A 27,573-nucleotide genomic window follows, 5' to 3' on the forward strand; every position below is an offset into this window, starting at 1 on the left:
ACAACATGCATGATGCATAACAAACAACAAATTTAACGAAATGGTGCGTTTATCCAGAACTGACTTTAATAACTGACACTGGGTTTTGAGCGTTATACTCATCCACGAGCAAAACTATTGATTCTTATTTATTTCCAATGATGTAAAGTCTAAATGTTAGCATGAAATTTGAATAAAATATAGCAGGTGGCCAACAATTGAATTCATTTTCAGTATTTTCGGTATGTAAAATGGGTAAACCTGGACTTCTTTTTTGCAGATAGTTTTGGGCTTTTCATAGTCGCAATCCTTTTCCAAATTAATATCAAACTCTCCTATTCTGACAAATGCAATTTTTTTATCAACGACACAATGAGCCGCTGTCAGAATATATTTGGAGTTAATGATAGTTCCACCACATTGAAATTGGGGATCTTCGCCTGAAAAATCATCAAAAATAAGTGCCTTAGGCCTCGATAATTGGGTTGTTACTATGTTTGCGTAATCGTTACAAACATGCAATAGATAATTAATTTGGTTTTAATTACATAGATGTCATTTCAATATAACATGGACAAATAAATAGTGTGTTGAATAAATAACGTAACCTTTACACACAGTATTCATAAGTTTCATTTTTGAAGTGAAACTTCTTTATCGACGTATGGGAGAAATTTTGTAAGAAAACGTCACGTTTTTCGGTTACGCGCCATGATGTTTTTTTTATCGAAGTTTAGTATAGTGACGTAAAGAATATAATGTAATATATTATGATAATAATAACAACAATATATTAGTTTTGAAGTATGGTTTAAAATAAGAATAACAATATAGTAATTTGAAAGTGATAAAATAAAAAGACTTGTTCGAATTTAAGTGAATTTACAAGAAAAGTGAGAGTGATTATACATTTCGTTTTATAAATTCAACACGTATAAGCATGATTTTAATATTTATTTGAGGTATCAGTGAATGTATATAAATCTGTTAAAATTAGCAAGTATTAATAAATATGACTGAAAAAATTGTTTTTCTTATGGCTTAAGCCTTATCTACCCCATTTTCGTGAAGTTGCAAATAGTAGAAAAATGATATGAAGTTTCACTTCCTACCTGTGTGCTCTGGTACACACACATATTTTGTAATACTTAATTTATAGAATTACATTATTTACATACACAGCGGTTTCTAATGTTTATTACATAATAAACATTAGAAACTGTGGATTGTATGAATGTTTCCAGGTAACCAGTATGTCAAGGGTGTCAATAAAACCTATGAATTTTTTGTACAATTCTTTATATTGTTAAAAGAAAAGTGACATTTCGCAAATTGACCTTTCTTTGTTGCTTTGTTTGTCAATGAGATTCGTTTTTAGATTAGGTTTTTTAGTTGAACCGTGCGAGGATTCCGTTCCCGTTTTTTTTTAAACCATTGTGATCCCTAGCTATATATATAATAAAAATAATATATTTTGAAAAAATCATATTTACTTTATCAAAATTGCCCATAAAATTTTCCGGTTAGTAATAATAATTGTATCCATTGTTTAAGCATTCTATGTGTTAACAACGTTTATAAGCTAACACTTACGTGTTTCATGAGCGATCAGTACCATCCATGGAAAATCGAATAGGTTAGCTTTTCTGCCGCCAATAATTCGATTTCCCCAAATGCTACCACATCTATCCGGCAGCAAGGTTTCTTGATCTATTCCTGCCCATCTACTTTCTATATAATTTTCGGTCGGAGGAGTTGATTGTGGACTTGTATTTAAGCTGGGAATGTCTGAACAGCATACCTATGAGAATCATGATATGAAAAAAAAATTGTCGTTCTAGTACCGAATTAAGTAACTCTCTGATTTCAACCCTATAACACATATTGGGATCCTGAATAAAATAATATTATTTTTGATTTTCCATCGCGATTTGAAACAAATTTTACCACCACTTGAAACACCGTGGCTATTCCTTCGTTGAAAATCTTGTGCAATTATTATTCTGCGAATTTTACAAATTCTGCTGCATGCTTTTAGCTATTGATTACCTTAAAGTCGGAGTCTTCATCTTCCGTTTCTGTTCCACACGCAGCTTTCTCAAAAAGCTTGTTTGTTTCGTCGCCTGGCTTGAACCGAGCATGATCAGCTGCTGCTTTGCATGTGTAGTAAATTTGACAATCGCTGCAATATCCTACAAAAAATAGTTTTATTAATTAGATTAACATTTATAATATATTTTATGTTCTCTTATAGGATTTAGTTTTTGCCTCGTATGTTATTTACACTTAAAAGCCAAAAAATGTCATACTTAAACATTAACTTCCCTTATTTTTGTTTAAGTTAATAAATTGTTAGACGTTTCCGTGCCAGTTCAATTCAAAATCAGTTTATTTATTTATTTTATTAAATTATTCTTACAGGAATACACATTCATACATAAACATAATCATCTATTCATTTAGTTAACACAATGTGCACTTATAAAGTAAATAAAGAAATCCATATTAAATGCTTCTAATTTTACATTTACTGCCAGTTCTTAAATCAAGGGCGTAGAACCGAAGGGAAGAACTGGCAATAAACTCTCCGCCACTTTTTTAATCGCCAAGGTTTTACACAATGTTTGTAAGGCGCTGCACCATGTTTATAGTAGTTAGTTAAATAAAAATATATATTTGTCCTCTAACTGAATTATTAGTAATAGGCTCGTGAAATATAAGCACGTCCTTTCATTCTGGCGGGAACAACATGCAAATACATAGTCGTCCAGTAAACAACGTACTATACATGAATATACTGTAATGTAATTGCGGATAATTACACTTTAGTATTTTGAATAACAATTTTGAATAAACATTTACTACCATTTTGCGAGGTTCTCCAAATATATGTTATGAAATTCTTTGTAAACTTGAAATTAGCTATTTTTTTTAAATATTTTAACCAGATTTTGACTAACTACTGTAGCTACGGCTTCCTCACAAGTTAGTGTACGATATATTCAAACTTTCCAGCCCGGTGTTCATCTGTTAAAAGTATAGTTAACACTGAGACTGAGACTTTCACCGAATTCTTAATTAATAAATCGCTATATTCTAATTCTTGTATATAAAGGATTACCTGTTAATCATTATGTAGAAGTATGTACCGTGAGCGATGAGTTAGAGTTAGTTCATTAGTGGTTGGATTGGAATGAACTGAATATTGCTTTAGACTGACGAATGAGGGACTAATGCTTAAGGGTACAATTAAACCCCGAGGTTGTACGTGATGATGCATTGATTGTCTGCATAAATGCTTGGCAATTTAAAAGTGACGGACTTTTCTTCTTGGCCGTTCTACGTAGTTACTATTTGAGAACTGGCGGTAAATGTAAATTTAGAAGCAATGTTTACAGACGATTAAAATTAAGTATTGAGTTACTTATGATTTAATTATATTTTGATTTTGATCTAGATGTGAGTTCAAGTTCATATGACGCAGAACCATTGAACCGTTATAAACAACACGCAATTAATCTTATTAATTATTATGTGTATACGGTATGATCGAACAAACGATTTACAATGTTATGTAGTGCAGAGCTGCTACTAATAATAATCAAAGAGATACTAAAGCTAAAAAAACGTATCTAATTAATTGATTTTTAAGAAAATTCACTTTATGGTTGTTTTCGAAAGAAGATTGTTATTTTGTTTCAATTGTTGAATGTTGCGTTTAATATATTAAGAGAAATAGGAGAACTACTTTTAAGTCAAATAACCCAAAAGTTGTCTTTATGATAGTTGAATTTAGATTGTCTTTCATAATTTAATTATACATGTATGCAATAAAACAATCGTGATTAAATTAGTACCGTTTTTGAATTTATTTAAAATTTATTTTAGCATCACGATTTCTTTTAATTTCAACAATAATATAAAGTTACACCACGAATTAATTATGTAATATAATTAAACTATTTGTCTACTTTTTAAGCCAAACCGCTTTTTTCTTGAAATTAAGATTTATATAGACAGAGCTAGACAATTTGTAATAAATTAAGATTATAATCTGTTATTGTATTGCGTGTGCGATGCAAAGAGCTTTATTTCCTATTTTTTAGATCGATTTGCAATTTTTAATACTTAAAAGGAATTACGTACGTTCACTATATACTAGATAACACGAATGTAGCACTAATAAACCTAAAAATATATTAACAAACATGTTAAAGGTGTGGTCTTTGTGAAACACTTACATAGACTAACTTAATTCGACCCACATAATAAAAAATCTTTTATTATAATGACGCATATACATATATATATTTGTTTTCCTCAAGCTTTGCAATCAGTGTGGTATTTATAACATACAATTTAAGTTAATACGATAAGGTAAGGACGTGGGAATATCAATAGGTGCTCTTCTCCTGGTTATCGTATTCATAACCTCCACGGTACTTCTGGTGCGGCTGATTCAAAGATCCAGACGTAAGCCAGTCCCTGTAATACAGGTCCTGCAGCTGGATGATGTCGCAAGAGATTACTTGGATACTATAGGAGGTAGGTAAGGATTTAGCCAGTGTCATGGTCGGGATTAAGAATTGATCAATTCTTTGTTAAATAGCGGTACAGATTAACGGCCAAACCCAATAACCTATCTCAATACAATTTTGACCATCTAAGATAGAAATCTTAATCCAAATATTGATTAAAGTGTGTCAATAATCAATCGAGGGACTGTAATAGCCATCTGTCGATACCAGTTATCCATAGTAGGTCGGATCGGTGTATATGGATAGACCTTGGTATGAAAATGACAGTTCACCCGTTTGCTCCCTGTTCTATAAAAAAAATACGAGTATAACAATATCTTTTACTTAATTTTCAGACCATCTCAGAGTTTTTTTTGATATACTAATTTCCCATTTCTTTATCCTCGACTCTTGATCTGCGGGATCTTATTTTATAGTCATATATTGTAAGATAAATTAAGGTATTTTCTAGTATATAATAATTACTGTTCCTATTCCATATTCATATATATCATATTTTTAGAACATAAAATCCATGCATCGCGAAGTCTTCGATCCTGCAGTAGTGGATACTCGGACGGTTCCAACGAGTCGGGGCCCCCCGTAGACCGACGATCTAAGGCACGACTGAATTGGGATTGGGAGCCTCCACCACCCGATGTCACCTTAACGCTTCACAGGGAAAGTGCTGTTTAGTGAAAAAAAACATGAAAGAGTTTACAAGGAATGAAGTGACAAAGTGTAAAAATATTTTCCAAGTGTTGATAATATGTCACCGTTAAATTGTATATACATTCGTGATCTATTAAAATAAATGATTCGATATTTTTTAATAAGAGTACATATTATTATTTTACTGTATATATTTGTATATTGGTGACTGAAAACGTTTTGTGGCAACCATCCTCTCTTTTACTGTTTTGTCCCTGTTTATCAGTTCTACCGTACGATTAAAATATTTGACTCAACATCTACTTTGTCGAATTCATTGTAGTATTACAGTTGAATACATAATTTATGACATTTCGGTAGTTGGGTACAATGTACAGTGAGAGAAGCTTGAATATGCTGCCGTCACTTTACATTCTGTACAAAAAAAACCACCATGAATTGTATGATGTATCTGGACTGTATCACAGAATTGAAGACTAACGAAGCTGCCTATAACATAACATCCTTCAAGAAAAGAGCGTACAAATTCTTAAAAGGCTGGCAACGCACTCGCGAGGCCTCTAGCATCGAGTGTCCATGGGCGGCGGTATCACTTAACATCAGGTGAGCCTCCTGCCCGTTTGCCCCCTGTTCTATAAAAAAAAACATGGCGTTTTGATGGCAGCTCTTCTACTACCTATGGCCAAGGTTCCGAGTCAAGACTAGGTACATTCTCGTACATATTTTATGTACTTTAAACAATGCATATTTCTGAATAGTCACCCCGTGTGCTAACTTTTAATTCCTTTTCAAAACTTCAATTAATAATAGTAGAGAGTTGCTGTCTTTGTAGAACTGAACACTAAATCCAGTGCTTCAATGCTTTAAAGACCTTGGAAAATTTGTGAATTTTTTTTCATATTTCATCTTATAGTTGACAGATAGTTAGGATGGGATAGTGTATTGGATAAATGGTGTACGTCATTGATTTTGCAAGTCAAGACCACACCGAGCAAAATCTGATCTTTCAACATTTTTAACCATCAAGTGGCTTAGTCTTGTGAAATATTATTAACCTAAAATGGCCAACCCATTTTACCCATTTTACCCCTGGAACCTTGTAAAAGAATTAAATATTTTATTTATTAAAATAAATTGTTGAACTGCTTTTTGTTTTTTTTTTCAATAATATTACATCCCTCGAAATGCATAAAAAAAAATTTGTGAATCTTATTTTGATCGTCAATGATTTCTGTATTATTATAATTATATTAATTAATAGTACGATTCCGTATATATTTTAAGGAATTACATGAACATTGTTTCCATGCCAAATGATCACTGATCACAGGACTGATAAATAATTATCACGGGCCTCGGTATATGAGAAAAGTTATTTTGAGTTTGACTTTGAGTCATAAAGAGGACACATTTTTATGTTTGTAACAAACAAACTACCGGACGGTATTTTGTTTAGACGGATTCCTAAATACTTGATGATTCATCATTATTTCCAAGGATTGGAGCGCATTATTAATTATAAATAGTGTTTGTACAAATGTAAAATATATGCTTTATCGGTTATGCGGTGAAGGAAAAACGAGCAGGAAACTGGTATGCCTTAAACCTGAATACTCATAGGCACATAAATCTTTTGAACGCCTTTTAAAACTAATCCTAATTCTATCCTTAATCATCCAAGGGTTGCAGCGCAACTATTATTTTTAATAAAGCAGTTATCTTATTCTCTTCAGAGGAAGGAAAGAGTTCGTATTTAATATTCACATATAATAGTTCGTTTTATATGGTCAGAGTCAAGTCAAAATTCATTTATTCATATAGGTAACACAATGTACACTTATGAACGTCAAAAAAATTTAATGAATCTAATTTTACATTTACTGCCAGTTCTCAAATCTAGGGCGTAGAACGGAAGAGAAGAACTGGTAATAAACTCTCCGACACTCTTTTTAATCGCCAGGTTTTTTTACACAATGTTTGCAACCACTACCATGTTCCATATAATATCTTGAGTAATAAAGAATAATAAAATAAATTCAAAACAAAGATTTGTCCTCAGCAGGAGACATGGTGAAATAGGAGCACGCACATACTCGTGAGAACAATACGCAAATATGTAAATAACCTTAAGCACCTTATAATTAGTTTAATTTGAATAAAAAAGAATACCGCAGTCTGTGCTATTGATTGTCATTCTTGATAAGGAAACCGGAGTATCAAAAGGTGCTCTTCTCTTGATCATCGTCTCCATAACCTCCACGGTACTTCTGGTGCGGCTGACACAAAGACCACAAAACTTGGACAATTTGTTAAATATACTACATTTTTTATCTGATAGTTGACAAATTGTAAGGATAAAAGAGTATTGTATTAAGGGTGTACTTTAGAGACTTTCCATTACAAGATCACACCAAACAGAATTCTGATGTTTTAACATTTTTAACCTGATCAGTGGCTTAGTCTTGTGAAATATTATTAACTAATTTGTCTCGACCTTAGGACCTTGTAAAAGAAATTAAAGTTATATTATAATAATAAATTGTTGAACTGCTTATTAACTTCTAATTAAATTTGCTAAAATAAACACATTTTTATGCCTTCGTGTTAATAAAACAATTGATTGTTTTGCTCGGTTATATGAAAATACAATGGTATGACTTATAGTATAAAAGTTTTTAAAATTTAGTTCTATTTTTGAAAATAAGAACTACTTATAAAAATAAGCGATAAATTGGAAAGATAATATAGAATTTTAAAAGTAGTTCAATTTGTCAAAAATAGAACATGCGCACGTTTTTATCAACAAAAATAGTAATTTATGAAAACCCAAATAGTATGTGACGTATTTAATTTCACAAATATTTCACGGCGTTGAACTGTTCCGATTGCCAGTCTGCTAAAATCTGTCGACTAGACTACAACAGAGAATTTTAAATATGATTAAAAAGTTAATATTTAGTCTGTTAGTGCTACACATATGTGCTGTTTTGGGTGATGGTATGTATGATACTTAAATTCTAATACTCATGAAACTTATTTAATAAAAACAAATAGTTTCGGTTGTAAAACACTGGATTGGGTTTGCCTAGCCATCTTTGACTGTAATTAATTGATATATTTTATTACTAGAGTAAATATAATTACCATGAAATTATATTATAGTATAAGACATAATAATACAACACAGTTTACATATTTGTGAGAAGATGATTTCGAAAAGAGGTCACAAAAAACACCCGCGGTACATCTGTACCTCGTCTTGTATATATATCATTATATGTATTAACAAGATTAAAAAAATTCAGGTTTATGTAAGGATTGTATGGAATATACCAAATGCAAGGCGGCATTTGATCACGCGACCTTAAAGCAAGACAATGAAACACTGCAATTGTTTTCCAAAGCTTATTGCGGCGTGGTATATGAAAATGGGCAAATGGTAAAGAAGGTACAGGTAGCATACACTTGATCTTGCTATTTATAAATGTTATTTCATTTTTATAATTCAACACTCACTTGATTGGTGAAGGAAAACATCATGAGGAAACCGCAAGCCCATAGTCCTAAACATGACAGTGGCAGTTCAGCCTCAAAATACCATTTTGGAAAGGAAAATGGAAGCGCATACAACGTTTGAATACGTCGTATAGTGTAAATGTAAAGTAGGTGCTATGTCACGTATGTACGTATTTTTTCAATCGACCCAATATTGTGTTTATTATTGATTGGGAAATGTTGTTTGTTTTGCAAGGTTTTTGAATATTAATGGTGTTCGCCTCCTGACAAGTCGTGGAGAATAATATCTGTATATTGGTAATATTCTTCTAGGTATGCTGTTCCAGTTTTCCACCGCTTGAGATGCCTTCGATAGACAGCAGTAATGGAATTAGCAAAGATCACCTTCTACCAGAAACGTGTGGAAGTATTTTAGGAAATCGTATCGTTGGAGGCAAATACGCTAGACTCTATGAATTTCCATGGATGGCGATTATCTTCTATATCACAAGTTAGTGTATAATTTCGTTCATACAGCAGACTTTTAGTTCCATGCAGGAGAAATGTTAATAGGAGATTATTTTACTATATAGTAGTAGATTATTTAGAGTTATTTATATTTTTTAAATGTTTCCTTTAGTGTTTCCAAAGTATATATTGTAAATTAAAATCATCTCTACTAGAGTTCCACTTCGACCTAGTTTAACTTTCTTTTTTCAGGCTTTGGTCCGCAACGTCAATGTTCAGGGTCAATTATTAATTCAAAATACATCTTGACTGCTGCTCACTGCGTTGTCAACAAAAATATTGCAGGAGTGAGAATTGGAGACTTCGATGTCAGTAGAGATGAAGACTGCGATTATCAATCTGGCGTATCTCCTGCCTGTGAGGACCATATTCAGGTGATTGAAGATTATTCATTTCAACTTAACTCTCTTTAAGTGTTTACACTTTTTCTGTGTAATCAATAAAAGATGAACGTTAGATTTAGTTATATTTTTCTAAGCTCCTATATTCATTCCTCCATTTTCAATACTGATGGTGACCCTAATCATAACCTTTAGTTCATCGGGATTGCATACAAAAATGCCACATCATATCGTTATTGGATGTAACAGTTTGTGAAATTTTAAAATAACAATTACACGTAAAATATCTATAAATATTAAACATGGCACTATATGTATACTACTTGTTCTCCTTCAGGAGATGTATGTAGAATTGGCAATACCCCATAGCGAGTTTCGCCGCGGACCACCGGAAAACGACATTGCTTTGCTGAGAGTGGAAGGCGAGATCAACTTTAGTTATCGTAAGTTGAAATAACTTTTTTATTACCTCCATATTTTACCCAAGTTGTGCTAAAAGAATGAGGGAAGTACTATAGCATCTATTCTTCGTTATCATAAATAACCAAGATTTGTCTTCTTTCCAGCTAACGTTGAACCAATTTGTCTACCAATAACACCTGAACTTCAAAATAAGGTTTTGGACTATATGACTGGAACAGTGGCTGGATGGGGCGTGACCGAAACGCGCAAAGAGGCTACACGATTGATGAAAGTCGATATTCCAGTAAAATCCAACTCAGATTGTAAGATGTACTATTTAAATTCGCCAAATCAACATCATTATTTTAAAAGAGCTATGAAGAATCAGTTTTGTGCAGGAGAATTAGGGAAGGACTCGTGCGATGGAGACTCTGGTGGTCCATTTATGATTAAAGACATCTATAAAGACGTGAACCGGTACGTCCAATATGGAGTCGTTTCTTCTGGACCTGGACTCTGCGGTTCTGGTGAACCCGGATTTTACACTGATGTATCGAAATTTGTAAATTGGATACTCGATAATATTAAAGAATAGTTCAAGGTCTTCCAAGGTTTTGTGATCAAATGCCGCCTTGCATTTGGTATAGTCAATACAATCATTACAAATACCTGGAACAATCAATCTATGTTAACGATGACAAATGTATTATAAATAAAAAATACAATTCAAACAGTTGTCTTTTTTTTAAATTGTAAAGAACTTTGATTTATTACTTAGATATTTCCTCTAGATTATATACATGGTCCATATTGTTAATATTGAGGTTTCCCAATATTCAAACTCAAAGCTGTTCGATTGGAATGAAGTATTTTGCATAAGTTTTTCCAATAGATAAAGTATACACTTACGAGAACCCAAAACGGCACATATATGTAGCTGTAATAAACAAAAAATATTTTTTTAATTATATTAACAATTTCTGTTGTCATCTGTACGATAGATTTTAACAGAATGGAATCTGGATCGTGAACGAACTCCATTAAAAATTTGAGATAATCTTGTTATATATATTGTTATGTTTGAGATAATTTTGTTTTTATAATCTCATTTGGTTTTTTGTCCAAAAAAGTCCAAAAAAAGGTTATCTGATAACCGAAAGTGGCCCAGAATTTTCAGGATATTATTTTGTAATATTACTATGAATAATGATACTCCATTAATATTTAAGGAAAACTATAAACATTTACAAAATAATAATTGATTTAAATGTAATTTTACCTTAAATATTAATAAATGTAGGAAGTCATAACTGGAAATGAAGGATGAAAAATAAAATCTCACTATCTCAAAAAGTAATGTATTTTGCAAAGAAACTTGGGACCTCGCAATTATTCTGGTGTCCGTATGATCTCTCGAAACGAAACCGGGAAACGAACCCAGTACCCCTCACCTAGCTGCCACTTAAAAAGACCGCTAGGTCATAAGGCCCTTAAAAGATTATACCTTTTGTGGGTTGAGTCAAGTAACAGTTAGTATAATATGTTCTCGGATTTGTATAAATCGTTCTTAAGTATCAAGGCCTAAGGCACATTTTTGATGTTTTTTCAGGCGAAGTGAATTTCAATGTGGCGGAACTATAATTAAATACAAATCTATTCTCACAGCTTTTATTGGGACGTTGATAAGAAAATCGAAGGTGTCAGAATAGGAGAGTATGACATAAATTCGGATAGGGATTGTGAATATGAACCGAACTCTGTGAAGATCATATTCAGGTAAAAGCCAAGCCTAACACAAGTATTACTAACGTAAAACTAACTTTTTTAAATGTTATTGCATATAAGTTTTCCACGGGGTACTTGTAATGTTGTGGTTTATGAGTGCAAAAATTCAAATTTTATTTTATTTATTTTTTTCTTTTATTGGAAAAAAGAAATATTAGAATATAATCTTTAGTATCATTCACAACAAAATAAACACAAACGCGTCTTCCTTCAATGAATAAATGTATGTAATGACTTAATAACAATATATCACAGACAGCACAAGGACTATCCTATTCATAATATTACGCAAACGTAGAACCAATCTGTCTACCACTATCGTCTGAACTACGTAGCAAACGGCTAGATCATGAAAGCGGCAGTGTACTAGCAAGTTCCAGTGAAAACTGACACTGAATGTGAAGGCGACTACAACAGAAATAACTTGGATGCCGTTAACAATTCCTATAATAGTAAACTGTTTTATAGCGGTCATCTAAAAAATAATATATTTAAAAACGAAAGAGACCAATACTTATTAATATGACCAAAGATAAAACTATTCCGTTATTAAAGTAACGATAACAATACGTAATGAAAATCTTATGAAAACCCAAACAGTATGTGACGTATTTAATTTCGCAAATAATTCACGGCGTTGAACTGTTCCGATTGCCAGTCTGCTAAAATCTGTCGACTAGACTACAACAGAGAATATTTAAATATGATTAAAAAGTTAATATTTAGTCTGTTAGTGCTACATATAAGTGCCGTTTTGGGTAATGGTATGTATGATAATTAAATTCTAATACTCATGAAACTAATTTAATAAAAACAAATAGTTTTGTTTGTAAAATATTGGATTGGATTTCCAAGCCATCTTTGAATGTAATTAATTGATATATTTTATTGTTTACCATGAAAATAGAGAGTTTTGCTCAAGTTATATAATAAGCTCGTTAAGTATGCTTAAATTGTATTGAATATGAAATAATAATAATTTAAAAAATTTTATCGAAAAGGAAATAAAACAATATGAAACAGGAAAATAAATATATTTCAATTTGACAATAATTAGAATCAAAATTATTAAATTTTTTCTTTTTATTTATGCACAATAACATTGAATTTAAAAATTTTGAGTCGTGATAAGCTTAGTTCAAATATTTAAAAATACAATAATCGAAATGATTATTGAGAGGAAACCGCCAATATCAAATGTGTTAAAATTAAATGTGTTGTAAAGTTATCCTTGCAAAGACATGCTTTTTAAATGAACTCTTTTCTTTAAGCGAATCTTATTTGGATAAGGATAGTTTTTCATCGGTTTTAATTAAAACCAATTTAATTATATTGGTTGTTATTTATTTATATAATCACGATTGTTAGTAAGATACACCAGCCGATATATAAAATTTGAAAAAAATTTCAATGCCTTATACTTATCTTTTATCTTTTTCAAATTTTATCAAAATCCCTAACATTTTGATTGTTTCAATTACATTTGTGTATGCTTTATATACACACACATAAAAAAGCTATTTATCTTGACAAGTCTACAAACAATTAAGTTACTTTTTCTATCTCTTACATTTTTACTTAAAATACATAAAATAAAATCGTAGTCATTCGTGTTTTGCGTCTCGCGAGATACGCCCCGCCCCGCCTACATCGGCAATATTACTATTTACAACATACATGGTACAACACAGTTTACATATTTGTGAGAATATATTCCTAAAAAAAGACAAAAAGACCCGCAATACTTCTGTACCTCGTCATGTATATTCATCATTATATGGGTTAACAAGATTGAAAATTCCAGGTATTTGTAAGGATTGTATGGAATATACCAAATGCAAGGCGGCATTTGATCACGCGACCTTAAAGCAAGACAATGTAACAAAGCAATTGTTTTCCAAAGCTTATTGCGGCGTGGTAACTAAAAATGGGCAAATGATATATAAGGTACTGGTAGCATGCACTTGATCTTGCTATTTATAAATGTTAATTTAATGTGATAATTTAAAACTCACTTGATTGGTGAAGGAAAACATCATGAGGAAACCGCAAGCCTTTAGACCTGAACATGACAAAGGCAGCTCGACCTCAAAATCCCATTTTGGAAAGGAAAATGGAAGCGCATACAACGTTCGAATACGTCGTATAGTGTAAATGTGAAGTAGGTGCTATGGCACATACGTAGGTATTTTTTTCTAAGACGCAAGATTGTGTTTTTGTTTATTGTTGATTGGGAAATAAATAATAAAATAAATAAATGTTGTTTGTTTTGCTAGGTTTCGATTATTAATGGTGTTCGCCTGTTGATAAGTCGTGGAGCATATCTGTATATCTATACTAATATTATAAAGAGGAAAGGTTTGATTTTTTGTTTGTTTGTTTGTATGAATTGAATAGGCTCCGAAACTACTTGGCAGATTTGAAAAATTATTTCACTGTTGGAAAGCTACATCATTCCTGAGTGACATAGGCTATATTTCATTTTCAAAAAAATAGGCATCCTTACTAAAATTACGATAACATTAACATTTGTTTATTATTTGATACAATTCTAACAGATGGCGCTGAGTTAAAGGTAGTAGTTTGGCAAGACGACGTTTGCCAGGTCAGCTAGTTGGTAATATTCTTCTAGGTATGCTGTTCCATTTTTCCACCGTTTGAGATGCCTTCGTTAGACAGCAGGAGTGGAATAAGCAAAGATCACCTTCTACCAGAAATGTGTGGAAGTATTTTAGGAAATCGTATCGTTGGAGGCAAATACGCTAAACTCTACGAATTCCCATGGATGGCGATTATCTTTTATAATACAAGTTAGTGTATAATTTCGTTCATAGAGCAGACTTTTAGTTCTATGCTGGAGAGAATGTTAATAGGAGATTATTTTACGATATAGTAGTAGATTATTTAGAGTTATTTATAATGATTAAATGTTTCCTTGTTAGATTTTAAATCTAAAACTGAATGAAGCACTTTTCGTCAATATAATATATTTTTTCTACTTCTTTTTGCTTCTTTTGCGAACCTGATACTGTTCTACAATGACTGATATAAAGAAATGCTGTATCTACAAGAGTTTAACGTCGACCTAGTTTAACTTCATCCGTTCGGGCGCTATTTTAATCAATCGCAGATAAAAAAGGTTCTTATTTCAGGCTCTGGTCCGCAACGTGAATGTTCAGGGTCAATTATTAATTCAAAATACATCTTGACTGCTGCTCACTGCGTTGTCAACAAAGATATTGCAGGAGTGAGAATTGGAGAATACGATGTCAGTAGAGATGATGACTGCGACTATCAACCTGGCGTATCTTCTGTCTGTGAGAAACATATTCAGGTGATTGAAGATTATTCATTTCAACTTAACTCTCTTTAAGTGTTTACACTTTTTCTGTGTAATCCATAAAAGATGAACGTTAGATTTAGTTAAAGTTTTATAAGCTCCTATATTCCCATTATCAATACCGATGGTGACCCTAACCATAACCTTTAGTTCATCGGGATTGCATACAAAAATGCCACGTCATATCGTGATTGGATGTAACAGTTTGTGATATTTCAAAATGACAATCACACGTAAAAAATCTATAAAGATTAAACATGGCAGTAATAAAAAGCGAGACCTGATAATTATACTACTTGTTCTCCTTCAGGACATGTATGTAGAATTGGCAATACCCCATAGCAAATATCGCCAGGTGCCACCGGAAAATGACATTGCTTTGCTGAGAGTGGAAGGCGAGATCGACTTTAATCATCGTAAGTTGAAATAACTTTTCTTATTACCTTCATATTTTAACGCTAAAAGTTATGAATAAGGGAAATCCTAACACATTTTTTACTTCGTTATCATAAATAACCAAGATTTGTCATTTTTCCAGCTAACGTTGAACCAATTTGTCTACCAATAACACCTGAACTTCAAAATAAGGATTTGGACTATAAGACTGGGACAGTGGCTGGCTGGGGCGTGACGGACATTATCCTCGGCAAAGAGGCTACAAAATTGATGAAAGTCGATATTCCTGTAAAATCCAACAAATATTGCAAGTGTTACTATAGAAATATGGCAAACCAAGATAGGCGTTTTAAGAGAGATATGAAGAATCAGTTTTGTGCGGGAAAATTGGCGAAGGACTCGTGCAGTGGAGACTCTGGTGGTCCATTTATGATTAAAGACATCTATAAAGACGCGAGCCGCTATGTTCAATATGGAGTCGTTTCTTTTGGACCTACCAAATGCGGTTCTGCAAAACCAGGCTTTTACACTGATGTATCGAAATTTGTGAATTGGATACTCGATAATATTACAGATTAGATGTATATTAGTTCCAAAACAAAGAAACGGTCTAAAATAAACGAGATCAATATACCTATATTTATAATAAAGGTATTATGAAGAATATAAAATTATTAATCATAAAAAGGAATTGAAAATAAATAGTGTTGCTTACTGTTACACACAAAAAAAAATTAGAAAAATGTAGGTCATTACTAATATGTAAAGCAAAATAAAAATAATTATAACCCATCTTAGTTATTTTTATTTACGCACTGTATCGCAAACCTCATCTGTTTATAACGATTAATGATTATCCTAACTACAACATGAGAATACATACGTAAGTGTTCAGAAATTCGATTTTAAACATAGAATATTTATAGTAGGTATCGAATTATAATGCATATTACTTTCAGAAAATCACATAAATGATATATTGTACTCTCTCATGGCTTACTTCTAGCTAGCTAGAAACGATACTTTACATTATTATTTTGTTACAATTAATTACATTTTTTAGGGATTTGATAACATTATCAGCGAATCACAACCTTTATGTGTTTGATCCATGCTGCCTTTAGAAGAGAGTACAGTAATATCAGAGTATGTTGCAAGCCATATCTTTATCTTTATCTATAATTTAGTTAAAACTAAAATTGTTTGAAAAAAAATTAACTATCTCCCTTCAATTATCATTTCTATGAAACAGTTAACGTAAAATTATTATATTAAACAATACTGCGCTGTTGTGTTTCCCATACAACTAGTACTTTAAATAAAAATAAAATACTTTTAGTATGGAACATAATATAGACAGGTATCACTTATTCCACGTCATTAAATTTGAACCTGTAGGCATCCCTACTCATCGGCAAAGAAGACAGAGGGTGTTGGCCGTGAGAAAAAGCCGGCGTAAAAAACTGTCGGTACTCTTTTAAGTAGTAATATTATAAACGTGATAATGGGTTATGTCAAAGCAGGATGTGTGCGTGGATATTTCAAAAGCACTAATTAGTAAACCACATACAGATAAAAGATATTTCTAAACTATTTACATTAATATTCGTAACAAATCACGTTTACTGGATAAATATATTAAATACACATTTCCTTAAAAAAAAATGATTAAATTAATTAGTACCAAACCAGGCCGGCAATGCACTCGCGAGCCCTCTGGTATTGAGAGTGTCCATGGGCGGCGGTATCACTTAACATCAGGTGAGCCTCCTGCCCGTTTGCCCCCTGTTCTATAAAAAAAAAAGTTTAAATTAATGGAATAATTAGGAAATTACGACATTCTGGTATAAATGTTGATTTCTTAAAATATAGTTTAGGTACGTACTCTTTGTTAGAACATGATTTATTTATTAACACTTCGTTGCATTACATAAACAAAATATTAAACATAATTTAATGAAAAACAACTGGCTGACTTATCGCTTTCGAGCGATTTCTTCCAGACAACCACTGTGAGTCAAGGAAAAAAACATGGATTAAATTACATAAGGTAGGCAAGAAGTGCAAAAATACATATGACAAATACAATAAGAAAATATACCATAATTGAAAACTATTGATTTAGTATATCATGAGCAAATCAATACAGTTCAACAATTAAAATACATTTGTAAATGTTGAACCTCATCAGATGTTTTGGGAAATCTTATATTATTAATTATATGATTTATCAGATTAGTCTTGCTTTTATTGTGAACGCATGAATATTTTCATCAAATTTATTTATGATAGTTCAATCCCCGAGGGAATTCTATTTCGAAACCGCTTCTACTATCTAGAGCAGTTCTTGAGCTTTGGAAAAGGAGGAAAAAATCATTATTTTAATCAGGCGTTTATTTTTCTGATTATTTTTATTAAAATATTGCTTGCTTATTAATTACTATATTTACATGAAACATTCATACACAAGTAACAACACTAACAACGTTGTCGTTTTTACTTGATACTACTCAATACTCGTACTTTTCCTATTGTCTACTCCTAACACCACAAGGAAAAGGCGACCATTTATGCCAGCAAGTAAACAACCATAATTTCTAATAATCTTTAATGAATATTTTTGTTTGTTTTTTTATTTTATTTATTATTTTAAATACTTATTAATTATATGATTTATCAGATTAGTCTTGCTTTTATTGTGAATGCATGAATATTTTCATCAAATTTATTTATGATAGTTCAATCCCCGAGGGAATTCTATTTCGAAACCGCTTCTACTATCTAGAGCAGTTCTTGAGCTTTGGAAAAGGAGGAAAAAATCATTATTTTAATCAGGCGTTTATTTTTCTGATTATTTTTATTAAAATATTGCTTGCTTATTAATTACTATATTTACATGAAACATTCATACACAAGTAACAACACTAACAACGTTGTCGTTTTTACTTGATACTACTCAATACTCGTACTTTTCCTATTGTCTACTCCTAACACCACAAGGAAAAGGCGACCATTTATGCCAGCAAGTAAACAACCATAATTTCTAATAATCTTTAATGAATATTTTTGTTTGTTTTTTTATTATTTAAAATTTTAAATACTTATATGGTTATATAATTTCCTGATGACCTTGCTGCATAAACGCTCTACTAACTATGAAACAGTTCCCGTTTGATTTCAGAACAAGTACTATACTTAGCTATTTAATAAATAAGTATTTATTCCATTTCCGATAATTTAATTATTCTTTAATATTATCTAATATCCAATCGACGTATTCTCTGACATCCGTGTAAATGCCTGGGAACGACGATCCACATTGTATTGGACCCTTCGACACGATGCCATACTGGACGTAACTATTGACACCATTGTAGTCAGCTTTCATCATTAGAGGTCCTCCGGAGTCACCGTTACAAGAGTCCTTTTTGAAATCTCCTGCGCAGAATTGTTTATTAATGATCTCCCGGGTATTTCTGTTGTAGTAACCTTTACATTCAGCGTCAGTTTTCACAGGAACTTCGACTCTCAACAATACTCCAGATTCTCTACCAGTTTCAGTGAAGCCCCAACCAGCTACTGTGCCGTATTCATGATCCAGATGTTTGCTACGTAGTTCAAATGACAGTGGTAGGCAGATTGGTTCCACGTTTGCTGTAAAATTATGAAAAGGCTCAATTGTACAAAGTCCTAGTGAATCTGTATGAAATTTTGTTATTCAATCATTACATGTATTTTTCATTGAAGGAAGACGCATTAGTGTGTTTTTGTTTTTGATGTAACCGCTACTATATAATCTATGCTAACATTTCTTTGGTACATTAAGTTTATCTAATCGTCTTTTTGTGAGCTAAAATATCTATTGCAATATTATTTAATAATACTTACGGTAGTTAAAGACGATCTCGCCATCTACTCGCAGCAAAGCAATGTCATTCGCGGTTGATAATTTTCATGTGGAATTATTTCTGTGACATACATATCCTAAAAATGCATATTTGTATTAAGGGATAGTTTATCACGAACAACAACAATGCATGATGCATAACAAACAACAAATTTAACTTTAATCAAATGGCGCGTTTATCCAAAACTGGCTTTAATAACTGACACTGGGTTTTGAGCGTTATACTCATCCACGAGCCAAACTATAGATTCTTAATCATTTTCAATGATGTAAAACCTAAATGTTAGCATGAAATTTGAATAAAATATAGCAAGTGGCCAACAATTGAATTCATTTTCAGTATTTTCGTTATGAAAAATGGGTAAACCTGGACTTCATTTTTGCAGATAGTTTTGTGGCTTTCATAGTCGCAATCCTTTTCCAAATTAATATCAAACTCTCCTATTCTGACAGATGCGATTTTTTTATCAACGACACAATGAGCCGCTGTCAGAATATATTTAGAGGTAATGATAGTTCCACCACATTGAAATTGGGGACCTTCGCCTGAAAAATCATCAAAAATAAGTTCCTTAGGCCTCGATAATTGGGTTGTTACTATGTTTGCGTAATCGTCACCAACATGCAATAGATAATTAATTTGGTTTCAATTGAGTGAGTGGTGACGTAGATGTAATTTCGATGTAACATGGACAAATAAATAGTGTGTTGAATATATAACGTAACCTTTACACACAGTATTCATAGATTTTATTTTTAATACTTAATTTATAGAATAATATAATAAACATTAGAAACCGCTGTGGATTGTATGAATGTTACCAGGTAACCAGTATGTCAAGGGTGTCAATGTAACCTATGATTTTTTTTTAAAGCATTGCCCTAGTTCTCGGATCCGATTATTCGGCATCCAATCTACTGTGCTTACCACTCGGATCCGATTTTTTATTTATAAAAATAAAATAAAATGCATTCATGCATATTTTGAAAAAATCATATTCACTTTATCAAAATTTGCCATACAATTTTCCGGTTATTACTTCATTAGCATTCTATGTGTTAACAATATTTTTTCAAAACGTCTATAAGCTAACACTTACGTGTTTCATGAGCGATCAGTACCATCCATGGAAATTCGAATAGTTTAGCTTTTCTGCCGCCAAAAATTCGATTTCCCAAAATGCTGCCGCATTTATCCGGAATCATGTTGGGAAATTGTTCTTCGATCGAAATCGAATCAAAGTTTTCTTCATTCGATTCTGCATATTTACTTTCCAATTTTCTTCCCGGAGGAGTTGATTGTGGACTTGTATTTAAGCTGGGGAATTCTGAGCAACATACCTATGAGAATCATGAAAAATTTAGTCGATCTAGTACCGAATTAAGTAACTCTCTGATTTCAACCCTATAACACATATTGGGATCCTGAATAAAATAATATTATTTTTGATTTTCCATCGCGATTTGAAACAAATTTTACCACCACTTGAAACACCGTGGCTATTCCTTCGTTGAAAATCTTATGCAATTATTATTCTGCGAATTTTACAAATTAAAAGCTATTGATTACCTTAAAGTCGGAGTCTTCATCTTCCGTTTCTGTTCCACACGCAGCTTTCTCAAAAAGCTTGTTTGTTTCGTCGCCTGGCTTGAACCGAGCATAATCAACTGCTGCTTTACGTGTGTAGTAAATTTGACAATCGCTGCAATATCCTACAAAAAATAGTTTTATTAATTAGATTAACATTTATAATATATTTTATGTTCTCTTATAGGATTTAGTTTCTGCCTCATATGTTATTTAACACTTAAAAGCCAAAAAATGTCATACTGAAACATTAACTTCCCTTATTTTTGTTTAAGTTAATAAATTGTTAGACGGTTTCCGTGCCAGTTCAATTCAAAATCAGTTTATTTATTTATTTTATTAAATTATTCTTACAGGAATACACATTCATACATAAACATAATCATCTATTCATTTAGTTAACACAATGTGCACTTATGTAAGTAAATAAAGAAATCCATATTAAATGCTTCTAATTTTACATTTACTGCCAGTTCTTAAATCAAGGGCGTAGAACCGAAGGGAAGAACTGGCAATAAACTCTCCGCCACTTTTTTAATCGCCAAGGTTTTACACAATGTTTGTAAGGCGCTGCACCATGTTTATAGTAGTTAGTTAAATAAAAATATATATTTGTCCTCTAACTGAATTATTAGTAATAGGCTCGTGAAATATAAGCACGTCCTTTCATTCTACCGTCTACTTATCACTATGTCAATCCATTCTGGGCTATTGTATATCTTCATGGGGTGGCTCCGCAAAAACACAACTTCTGAAGGTAGAAAGAGCTCAAAGAGCTATTCTCAAGGTAAGCGCTTTCCTTCCGTTCATGTATCCCACGGCAGAGACTTACAAACATTGGAAGGTTCTCACTGTTCGTCAAATCTTCATTCTTGCCACAATACTACGCAAACACTCACTTCTCAAATATGACCCACACCTCAATGATAATAAGCGTAGAAAAAATGCACTGTGCCATACAAAACCCTTTCGCACAAGCTTTGCTCAAAAATTCTTCTGTTTTTTGGGTGATTACTTATATATAACAAGGTAAACACTTCTCTCTCCATATATCCCCTAACAAAAAATGAGTGCAAGAAGACGGTTACACTGTGGCTATTAGACTTAAACTATGAGGTTACCGAGAAAATGCTTATCATAACTAAATAGTTGAGCATAAAGTTTGACACAAATTTTATGTAAATTTTAGTTAATAATTATTTGGAGTATAATTGTGCAATATTTTTACGTCAATTATTCAGAACACACACATACACAGACACACATACACAAACACACACATACACAAACACACACGCATACACCATGTGGTTTCCTTATAATTAATATAATTGTCTATTCTTTACATATAATCATTTTGTCGATTCGAAGAAGTGGAGGCCTGATGACCTGTAACTCAGGTGCACAACCTTTAGCAGGCATCAGTCTCACTTAAGCAATAGCAGTGATCCAAATAAGAATGACAATTATTGTATATGTTTTTATATGTTTTTGTTTTTGTGAGAAAATAAATAAATATATTATTATTATTATTCTGGCGGGAACAACATGCAAATACATAGTCGTCCAGTAAACAACGTACTATACATGAATATACTGTAATGTAATTGCGGATAATTACACTTTAGTATTTTGAATAACAATTTTGAATAAACATTTACTACCATTTTGCGAGGTTCTCCAAATATATGTTATGAAATTCTTTGTAAACTTGGAATTAGCTATTTTTTTTAAATATTTTAACCAGATTTTGACTAACTACTGTAGCTACGGCTTCCTCACAAGTTAGTGTACGATATATTCAATCTTTCCAGTCCGGTGTTCATCTGTTAAAAGTATAGTTAACACTGAGATCTTTCACCGAATTCTTAATTAATAAATCGGTATATTCTAATTCTTGTATATTAAGGATTACCTGTTAATCATTATGTAGAAGTATGTACCGTGAGCGATGAGTTAGAGTTCATTAGTGGTTGGATTGGAATGAACTGAATATTGCTTTAGACTGACGAATGAGGGACTAATGCTTAAGGGTACAATTAAACCCCGAGGTTGTACGTGATGATGCATTGATTGTCTGCATAAATGCTTGGCAATTTAAAAGTGACGGACTTTTCTTCTTGGCCGTTCTACGTAGTTACTATTTGAGAACTGGCGGTAAATGTAAATTTAGAAGCAATGTTTACAGACGATTAAAATTAAGTATTGAGTTACTTATGATTTAATTATATTTTGATTTTGATCTAGATGTGAGTTCAAGTTCATATGACGCAGAACCATTGAACCGTTATAAACAACACGCAATTAATCTTATTAATTATTATGTGTATACGGTATGATCGAACAAACGATTTACAATGTTATGTAGTGCAGAGCTGCTACTAATAATAATCAAAGAGATACTAAAGCTAAAAAAACGTATCTAATTAATTGATTTTTAAGAAAATTCACTTTATGGTTGTTTTCGAAAGAAGATTGTTATTTTGTTTCAATTGTTGAATGTTGCGTTTAATATATTAAGAGAAATAGGAGAACTACTTTTAAGTCAAATAACCCAAAAGTTGTCTTTATGATAGGTGAATTTAGATTGTCTTTCATAATTTAATTATACATGTATGCAATAAAACAATCGTGATTAAATTAGTACCGTTTTTTAATTTATTTAAAATTTATTTTAGCATCACGATTTCTTTTAATTTCAACAATAATATAAAGTTACACCACGAATTAATTATGTAATATAATTTAACTATTTGTCTACTTTTTAAGCCAAACCGCTTTTTTCTTGAAATTAAGATTTATATAGACAGAGCTAGACAATTTGTAATAAATTAAGATTATAATCTGTTATTGTATTGCGTGTGCGATGCAAAGAGCTTTATTTCCTATTTTTTAGATCGATTTGCAATTTTTAATACTTAAAAGGAATTACGTACGTTCACTATATACTAGATAACACGAATGTAGCACTAATAAACCTAAAAATATATTAACAAACATGTTAAAGGTGTGGTCTTTGTGAAACACTTACATAGACTAACTTAATTCGACCCACATAATAAAAAATCTTTTATTATAATGACGCATATACATATATGTATATTTGTTTTCCTCAAGCTTTGCAATCAGTGTGGTATTTATAACATACAATTTAAGTTAATACGATAAGGTAAGGTCGTGGGAATATCAATAGGTGCTCTTCTCCTGGTTATCGTATTCATAACCTCCACGGTACTTCTGGTGCGGCTGATTCAAAGATCCAGACGTAAGCCAGTCCCTGTAATACAGGTCCTGCAGCTGGATGATGTCGCAAGAGATTACTTGGATACTATAGGAGGTAGGTAAGGATTTAGCCAGTGTCATGGTCGGGATTAAGAATTGATCAATTCTTTGTTAAATAGCGGTACAGATTAACGGCCAAACCCAATAACCTATCTCAATACAATTTTGACCATCTAAGATAGAAATCTTAATCCAAATATTGATTAAAGTGAGTCAATAATCAATCGAGGGACTGTAATAACCATCTGTCGATACCAGTTATCCATAGTAGGTCGGATCGGTGTATATGGATAGACCTTGGTATGAAAATGACAGTTCACCCGTTTGCTCCCTGTTCTATAAAAAAAATACGAGTATAACAATATCTTTTACTTAATTTTCAGACCATCTCAGAGTTTTTTTTGATATACTAATTTCCCATTTCTTTATCCTCGACTCTTGATCTGCGGGATCTTATTTTATAGACATATATTGTAAGATAAATTAAGGTATTTTCTAGTATATAATAATTACTGTTCCTATTCCATATTCATATATATCATATTTTTAGAACATAAAATCCATGCATCGCGAAGTCTTCGATCCTGCAGTAGTGGATACTCGGACGGTTCCAACGAGTCGGGGCCCCCCGTAGACCGACGATCTAAGGCACGACTGAATTGGGATTGGGAGCCTCCACCACCCGATGTCACCTTAACGCTTCACAGGGAAAGTGCTGTTTAGTGAAAAAAAACATGAAAGAGTTTACAAGGAATGAAGTGACAAAGTGTAAAAATATTTTCCAAGTGTTGATAATATGTCACCGTTAAATTGTATATACATTCGTGATCTATTAAAATAAATGATTCGATATTTTTTAATAAGAGTACATATTATTATTTTACTGTATATATTTGTATATTGGTGACTGAAAACGTTTTGTGGCAACCATCCTCTCTTTTACTGTTTTGTCCCTGTTTATCAGTTCTACCGTACGATTAAAATTTTTGACTCAACATCTACTTTGTCGAATTCATTGTAGTATTACAGTTGAATACATAATTTATGACATTTCGGTAGTTGGGTACAATGTACAGTGAGAGAAGCTTGAATATGCTGCCGTCACTTTACATTCTGTACAAAAAAAACCACCATGAATTGTATGATGTATCTGGACTGTATCACAGAATTGAAGACAAACGAAGCTGCCTATAACATAACATCCTTCAAGAAAAGAGCGTACAAATTCTTAAAAGGCTGGCAACGCACTCGCGAGGCCTCTAGCATCGAGTGTCCATGGGCGGCGGTATCACTTAACATCAGGTGAGCCTCCTGCCCGTTTGCCCCCTGTTCTATAAAAAAAAACATGGCGTTTTGATGGCAGCTCTTCTACTACCTATGGCCAAGGTTCCGAGTCAAGACTAGGTACATTCTCGTACATATTTTATGTACTTTAAACAATGCATATTTCTGAATAGTCACCCCGTGTGCTAACTTTTAATTCCTTTTCAAAACTTCAATTAATAATAGTAGAGAGTTGCTGTCTTTGTAGAACTGAACACTAAATCCAGTGCTTCAATGCTTTAAAGACCTTGGAAAATTTGTGAATTTTTTTTCATATTTCATCTTATAGTTGACAGATAGTTAGGATGGGATAGTGTATTGGATAAATGGTGTACGTCATTGATTTTGCAAGTCAAGACCACACCGAGCAAAATCTGATCTTTCAACATTTTTAACCATCAAGTGGCTTAGTCTTGTGAAATATTATTAACCTAAAATGGCCAACCCATTTTACCCATTTTACCCCTGGAACCTTGTAAAAGAATTAAATATTTTATTTATTATAATAAATTGTTGAACTGCTTTTTGTTTTTTTTTTTCAATAATATTACATCCCTCGAAATGCATAAAAAAAAATTTGTGAATCTTATTTTGATCATCAATGATTTCTGACGATTCCGTATATATTTTAAGGAATTACATGAACATTGTTTCCATGCCAAATGATCACTGATCACAGGACTGATAAATAATTATCACGGGCCTCGGTATATGAGAAAAGTTATTTTGAGTTTGACTTTGAGTCATAAAGAGGACACATTTTTATGTTTGTAACAAACAAACTACCGGACGGTATTTTGTTTAGACGGATTCCTAAATACTTGATGATTCATCATTATTTCCAAGGATTGGAGCGCATTATTAATTATAAATAGTGTTTGTACAAATGTAAAATATATGCTTTATCGGTTATGCGGTGAAGGAAAAACGAGCAGGAAACTGGCATGCCTTAAACCTGAATACTCATAGGCACATAAATCTTTTGAACGCCTTTTAAAACTAATCCTAATTCTATCCTTAATCATCCAAGGGTTGCAGCGCAACTATTATTTTTAATAAAGCAGTTATCTTATTCTCTTCAGAGGAAGGAAAGAGTTCGTATTTAATATTCACATATAATAGTTCGTTTTATATGGTCAGAGTCAAGTCAAAATTCATTTATTCATATAGGTAACACAATGTACACTTATGAACGTCAAAAAAATTTAATGAATCTAATTTTACATTTACTGCCAGTTCTCAAATCAAGGGCGTAGAACGGAAGAGAAGAACTGGTAATAAACTCTCCGACACTCTTTTTAATCGCCAGGTTTTTTTACACAATGTTTGCAACCACTACCATGTTCCATATGATATCTTGAGTAATAAAGAATAATAAAATAAATTCAAAACAAAGATTTGTCCTCAGCAGGAGACATGGTGAAATAGGAGCACGCACTTACATACTCGTGAGAACAATACGCAAATATGTAAATAACCTTAAGCACCTTATAATTAGTTTAATTTGAATAAAAAAGAATACCGCAGTCTGTACTATTGATTGTCATTCTTGATAAGGAAACCGGAATATCAAAAGGTGCTCTTCTCTTGATTATCGTCTCCATAACCTCCACGGTACTTCTGGTGCGGCTGACACAAAGACCACAAAACTTGGACAATTTGTTAAATATACTACATTACTTATCTGATAGTTGACAAATTGTAAGGATAAAAGAGTATTGTATTAAGGGTGTACTTTAGAGACTTTCCATTACAAGATCACACCAAACAGAATTCTGATGTTTTAACATTTTTAACCTGATCAGTGGCTTAGTCTTGTGAAATATTATTAACTAATTTGTCTCGACCTTAGGACCTTGTAAAAGAAATTAAAGTTATATTATAATAATAAATTGTTGAACTGCTTATTAACTTCTAATTAAATTTGCTAAAATAAACACATTTTTATGCCTTCGTGTTAATAAAACAATTGATTGTTTTGCTCGGTTATATGAAAATACAATGGTATGACTTATAGT

At 32.1% G+C, this 27,573-nt stretch overlaps 3 protein-coding genes across 7 annotated transcripts in view; 2 read left to right on the forward strand and 1 right to left on the reverse strand.

Annotated features, from left to right (window-relative positions):
• LOC111002299 (CLIP domain-containing serine protease 2) overlaps positions 1–4,234 on the reverse strand; it is a 10,786-nt gene extending 6,552 nt beyond the window's left edge. The window contains exons 1-4 of one of the 2 annotated variants that reach the window (XM_045627929.1): positions 4,126–4,234; positions 2,029–2,171; positions 1,573–1,780; positions 241–419 (exon numbers count right to left, since the gene is read on the reverse strand). In XM_045627929.1, coding sequence (XP_045483885.1) covers positions 241–419; positions 1,573–1,780; positions 2,029–2,171; positions 4,126–4,189 — 594 coding nt within the window. In that variant the 5' untranslated portion in view covers positions 4,190–4,234. The remainder of the gene's footprint in view (positions 1–240; positions 420–1,572; positions 1,781–2,028; positions 2,172–4,125) is intronic. The other variant, XM_045627932.1, reaches the window with a different exon arrangement.
• The window catches only part of LOC110994237 (serine protease easter-like), a 27,016-nt gene extending 16,383 nt beyond the window's left edge, over positions 1–10,633 (forward strand). Inside the window, exons 5-6 of the mRNA XM_045627978.1 lie at positions 9,870–9,975; positions 10,099–10,633. Of these exons, the coding sequence (XP_045483934.1) occupies positions 9,870–9,975; positions 10,099–10,529 (537 nt within the window). The 3' untranslated portion in view covers positions 10,530–10,633. The remainder of the gene's footprint in view (positions 1–9,869; positions 9,976–10,098) is intronic.
• LOC111002381 (venom protease) lies at positions 8,031–16,116 on the forward strand. Of its 4 annotated transcripts, none has more exons than XM_045627945.1 (6): positions 8,031–8,165; positions 8,474–8,622; positions 8,997–9,174; positions 14,872–15,053; positions 15,370–15,475; positions 15,598–16,116. In XM_045627945.1, exons 1-6 carry the CDS (start codon positions 8,105–8,107, stop codon positions 16,032–16,034), a joined length of 1,113 nt encoding a protein of 370 aa, XP_045483901.1. In that variant the 5' UTR covers positions 8,031–8,104; the 3' UTR covers positions 16,035–16,116. The 4 variants fall into 4 exon arrangements, with proteins under 4 accessions (XP_045483901.1, XP_045483904.1, XP_045483909.1 ...); XM_045627948.1 differs by having other exon boundaries at positions 8,474–8,616; XM_045627953.1 differs by lacking the exon at positions 8,997–9,174 and adding an exon at positions 14,352–14,529 and having other exon boundaries at positions 8,474–8,616.
• The last annotated feature ends 11,457 nt before the right edge of the window (positions 16,117–27,573 follow it).

Source organism: Pieris rapae, chromosome 1 (assembly GCF_905147795.1).
Source record: "Pieris rapae chromosome 1, ilPieRapa1.1, whole genome shotgun sequence".
NCBI lineage: Eukaryota > Metazoa > Arthropoda > Insecta > Lepidoptera > Pieridae > Pieris > Pieris rapae.

Coding starts and splice junctions, on each gene's coding strand:
- LOC111002381 (XM_045627945.1), top strand. CDS start 8,105: ATGATTAAAAAGTTAATATTTAGTCTGTTAGTGCTACACATATGTGCT. Junction 8,166..8,473: donor ATGTGCTGTTTTGGGTGATG/GTATGTATGATA, acceptor AAAAAAATTCAG/GTTTATGTAAGGATTGTATG. Junction 15,476..15,597: donor CGAGATCGACTTTAATCATC/GTAAGTTGAAAT, acceptor TCATTTTTCCAG/CTAACGTTGAACCAATTTGT.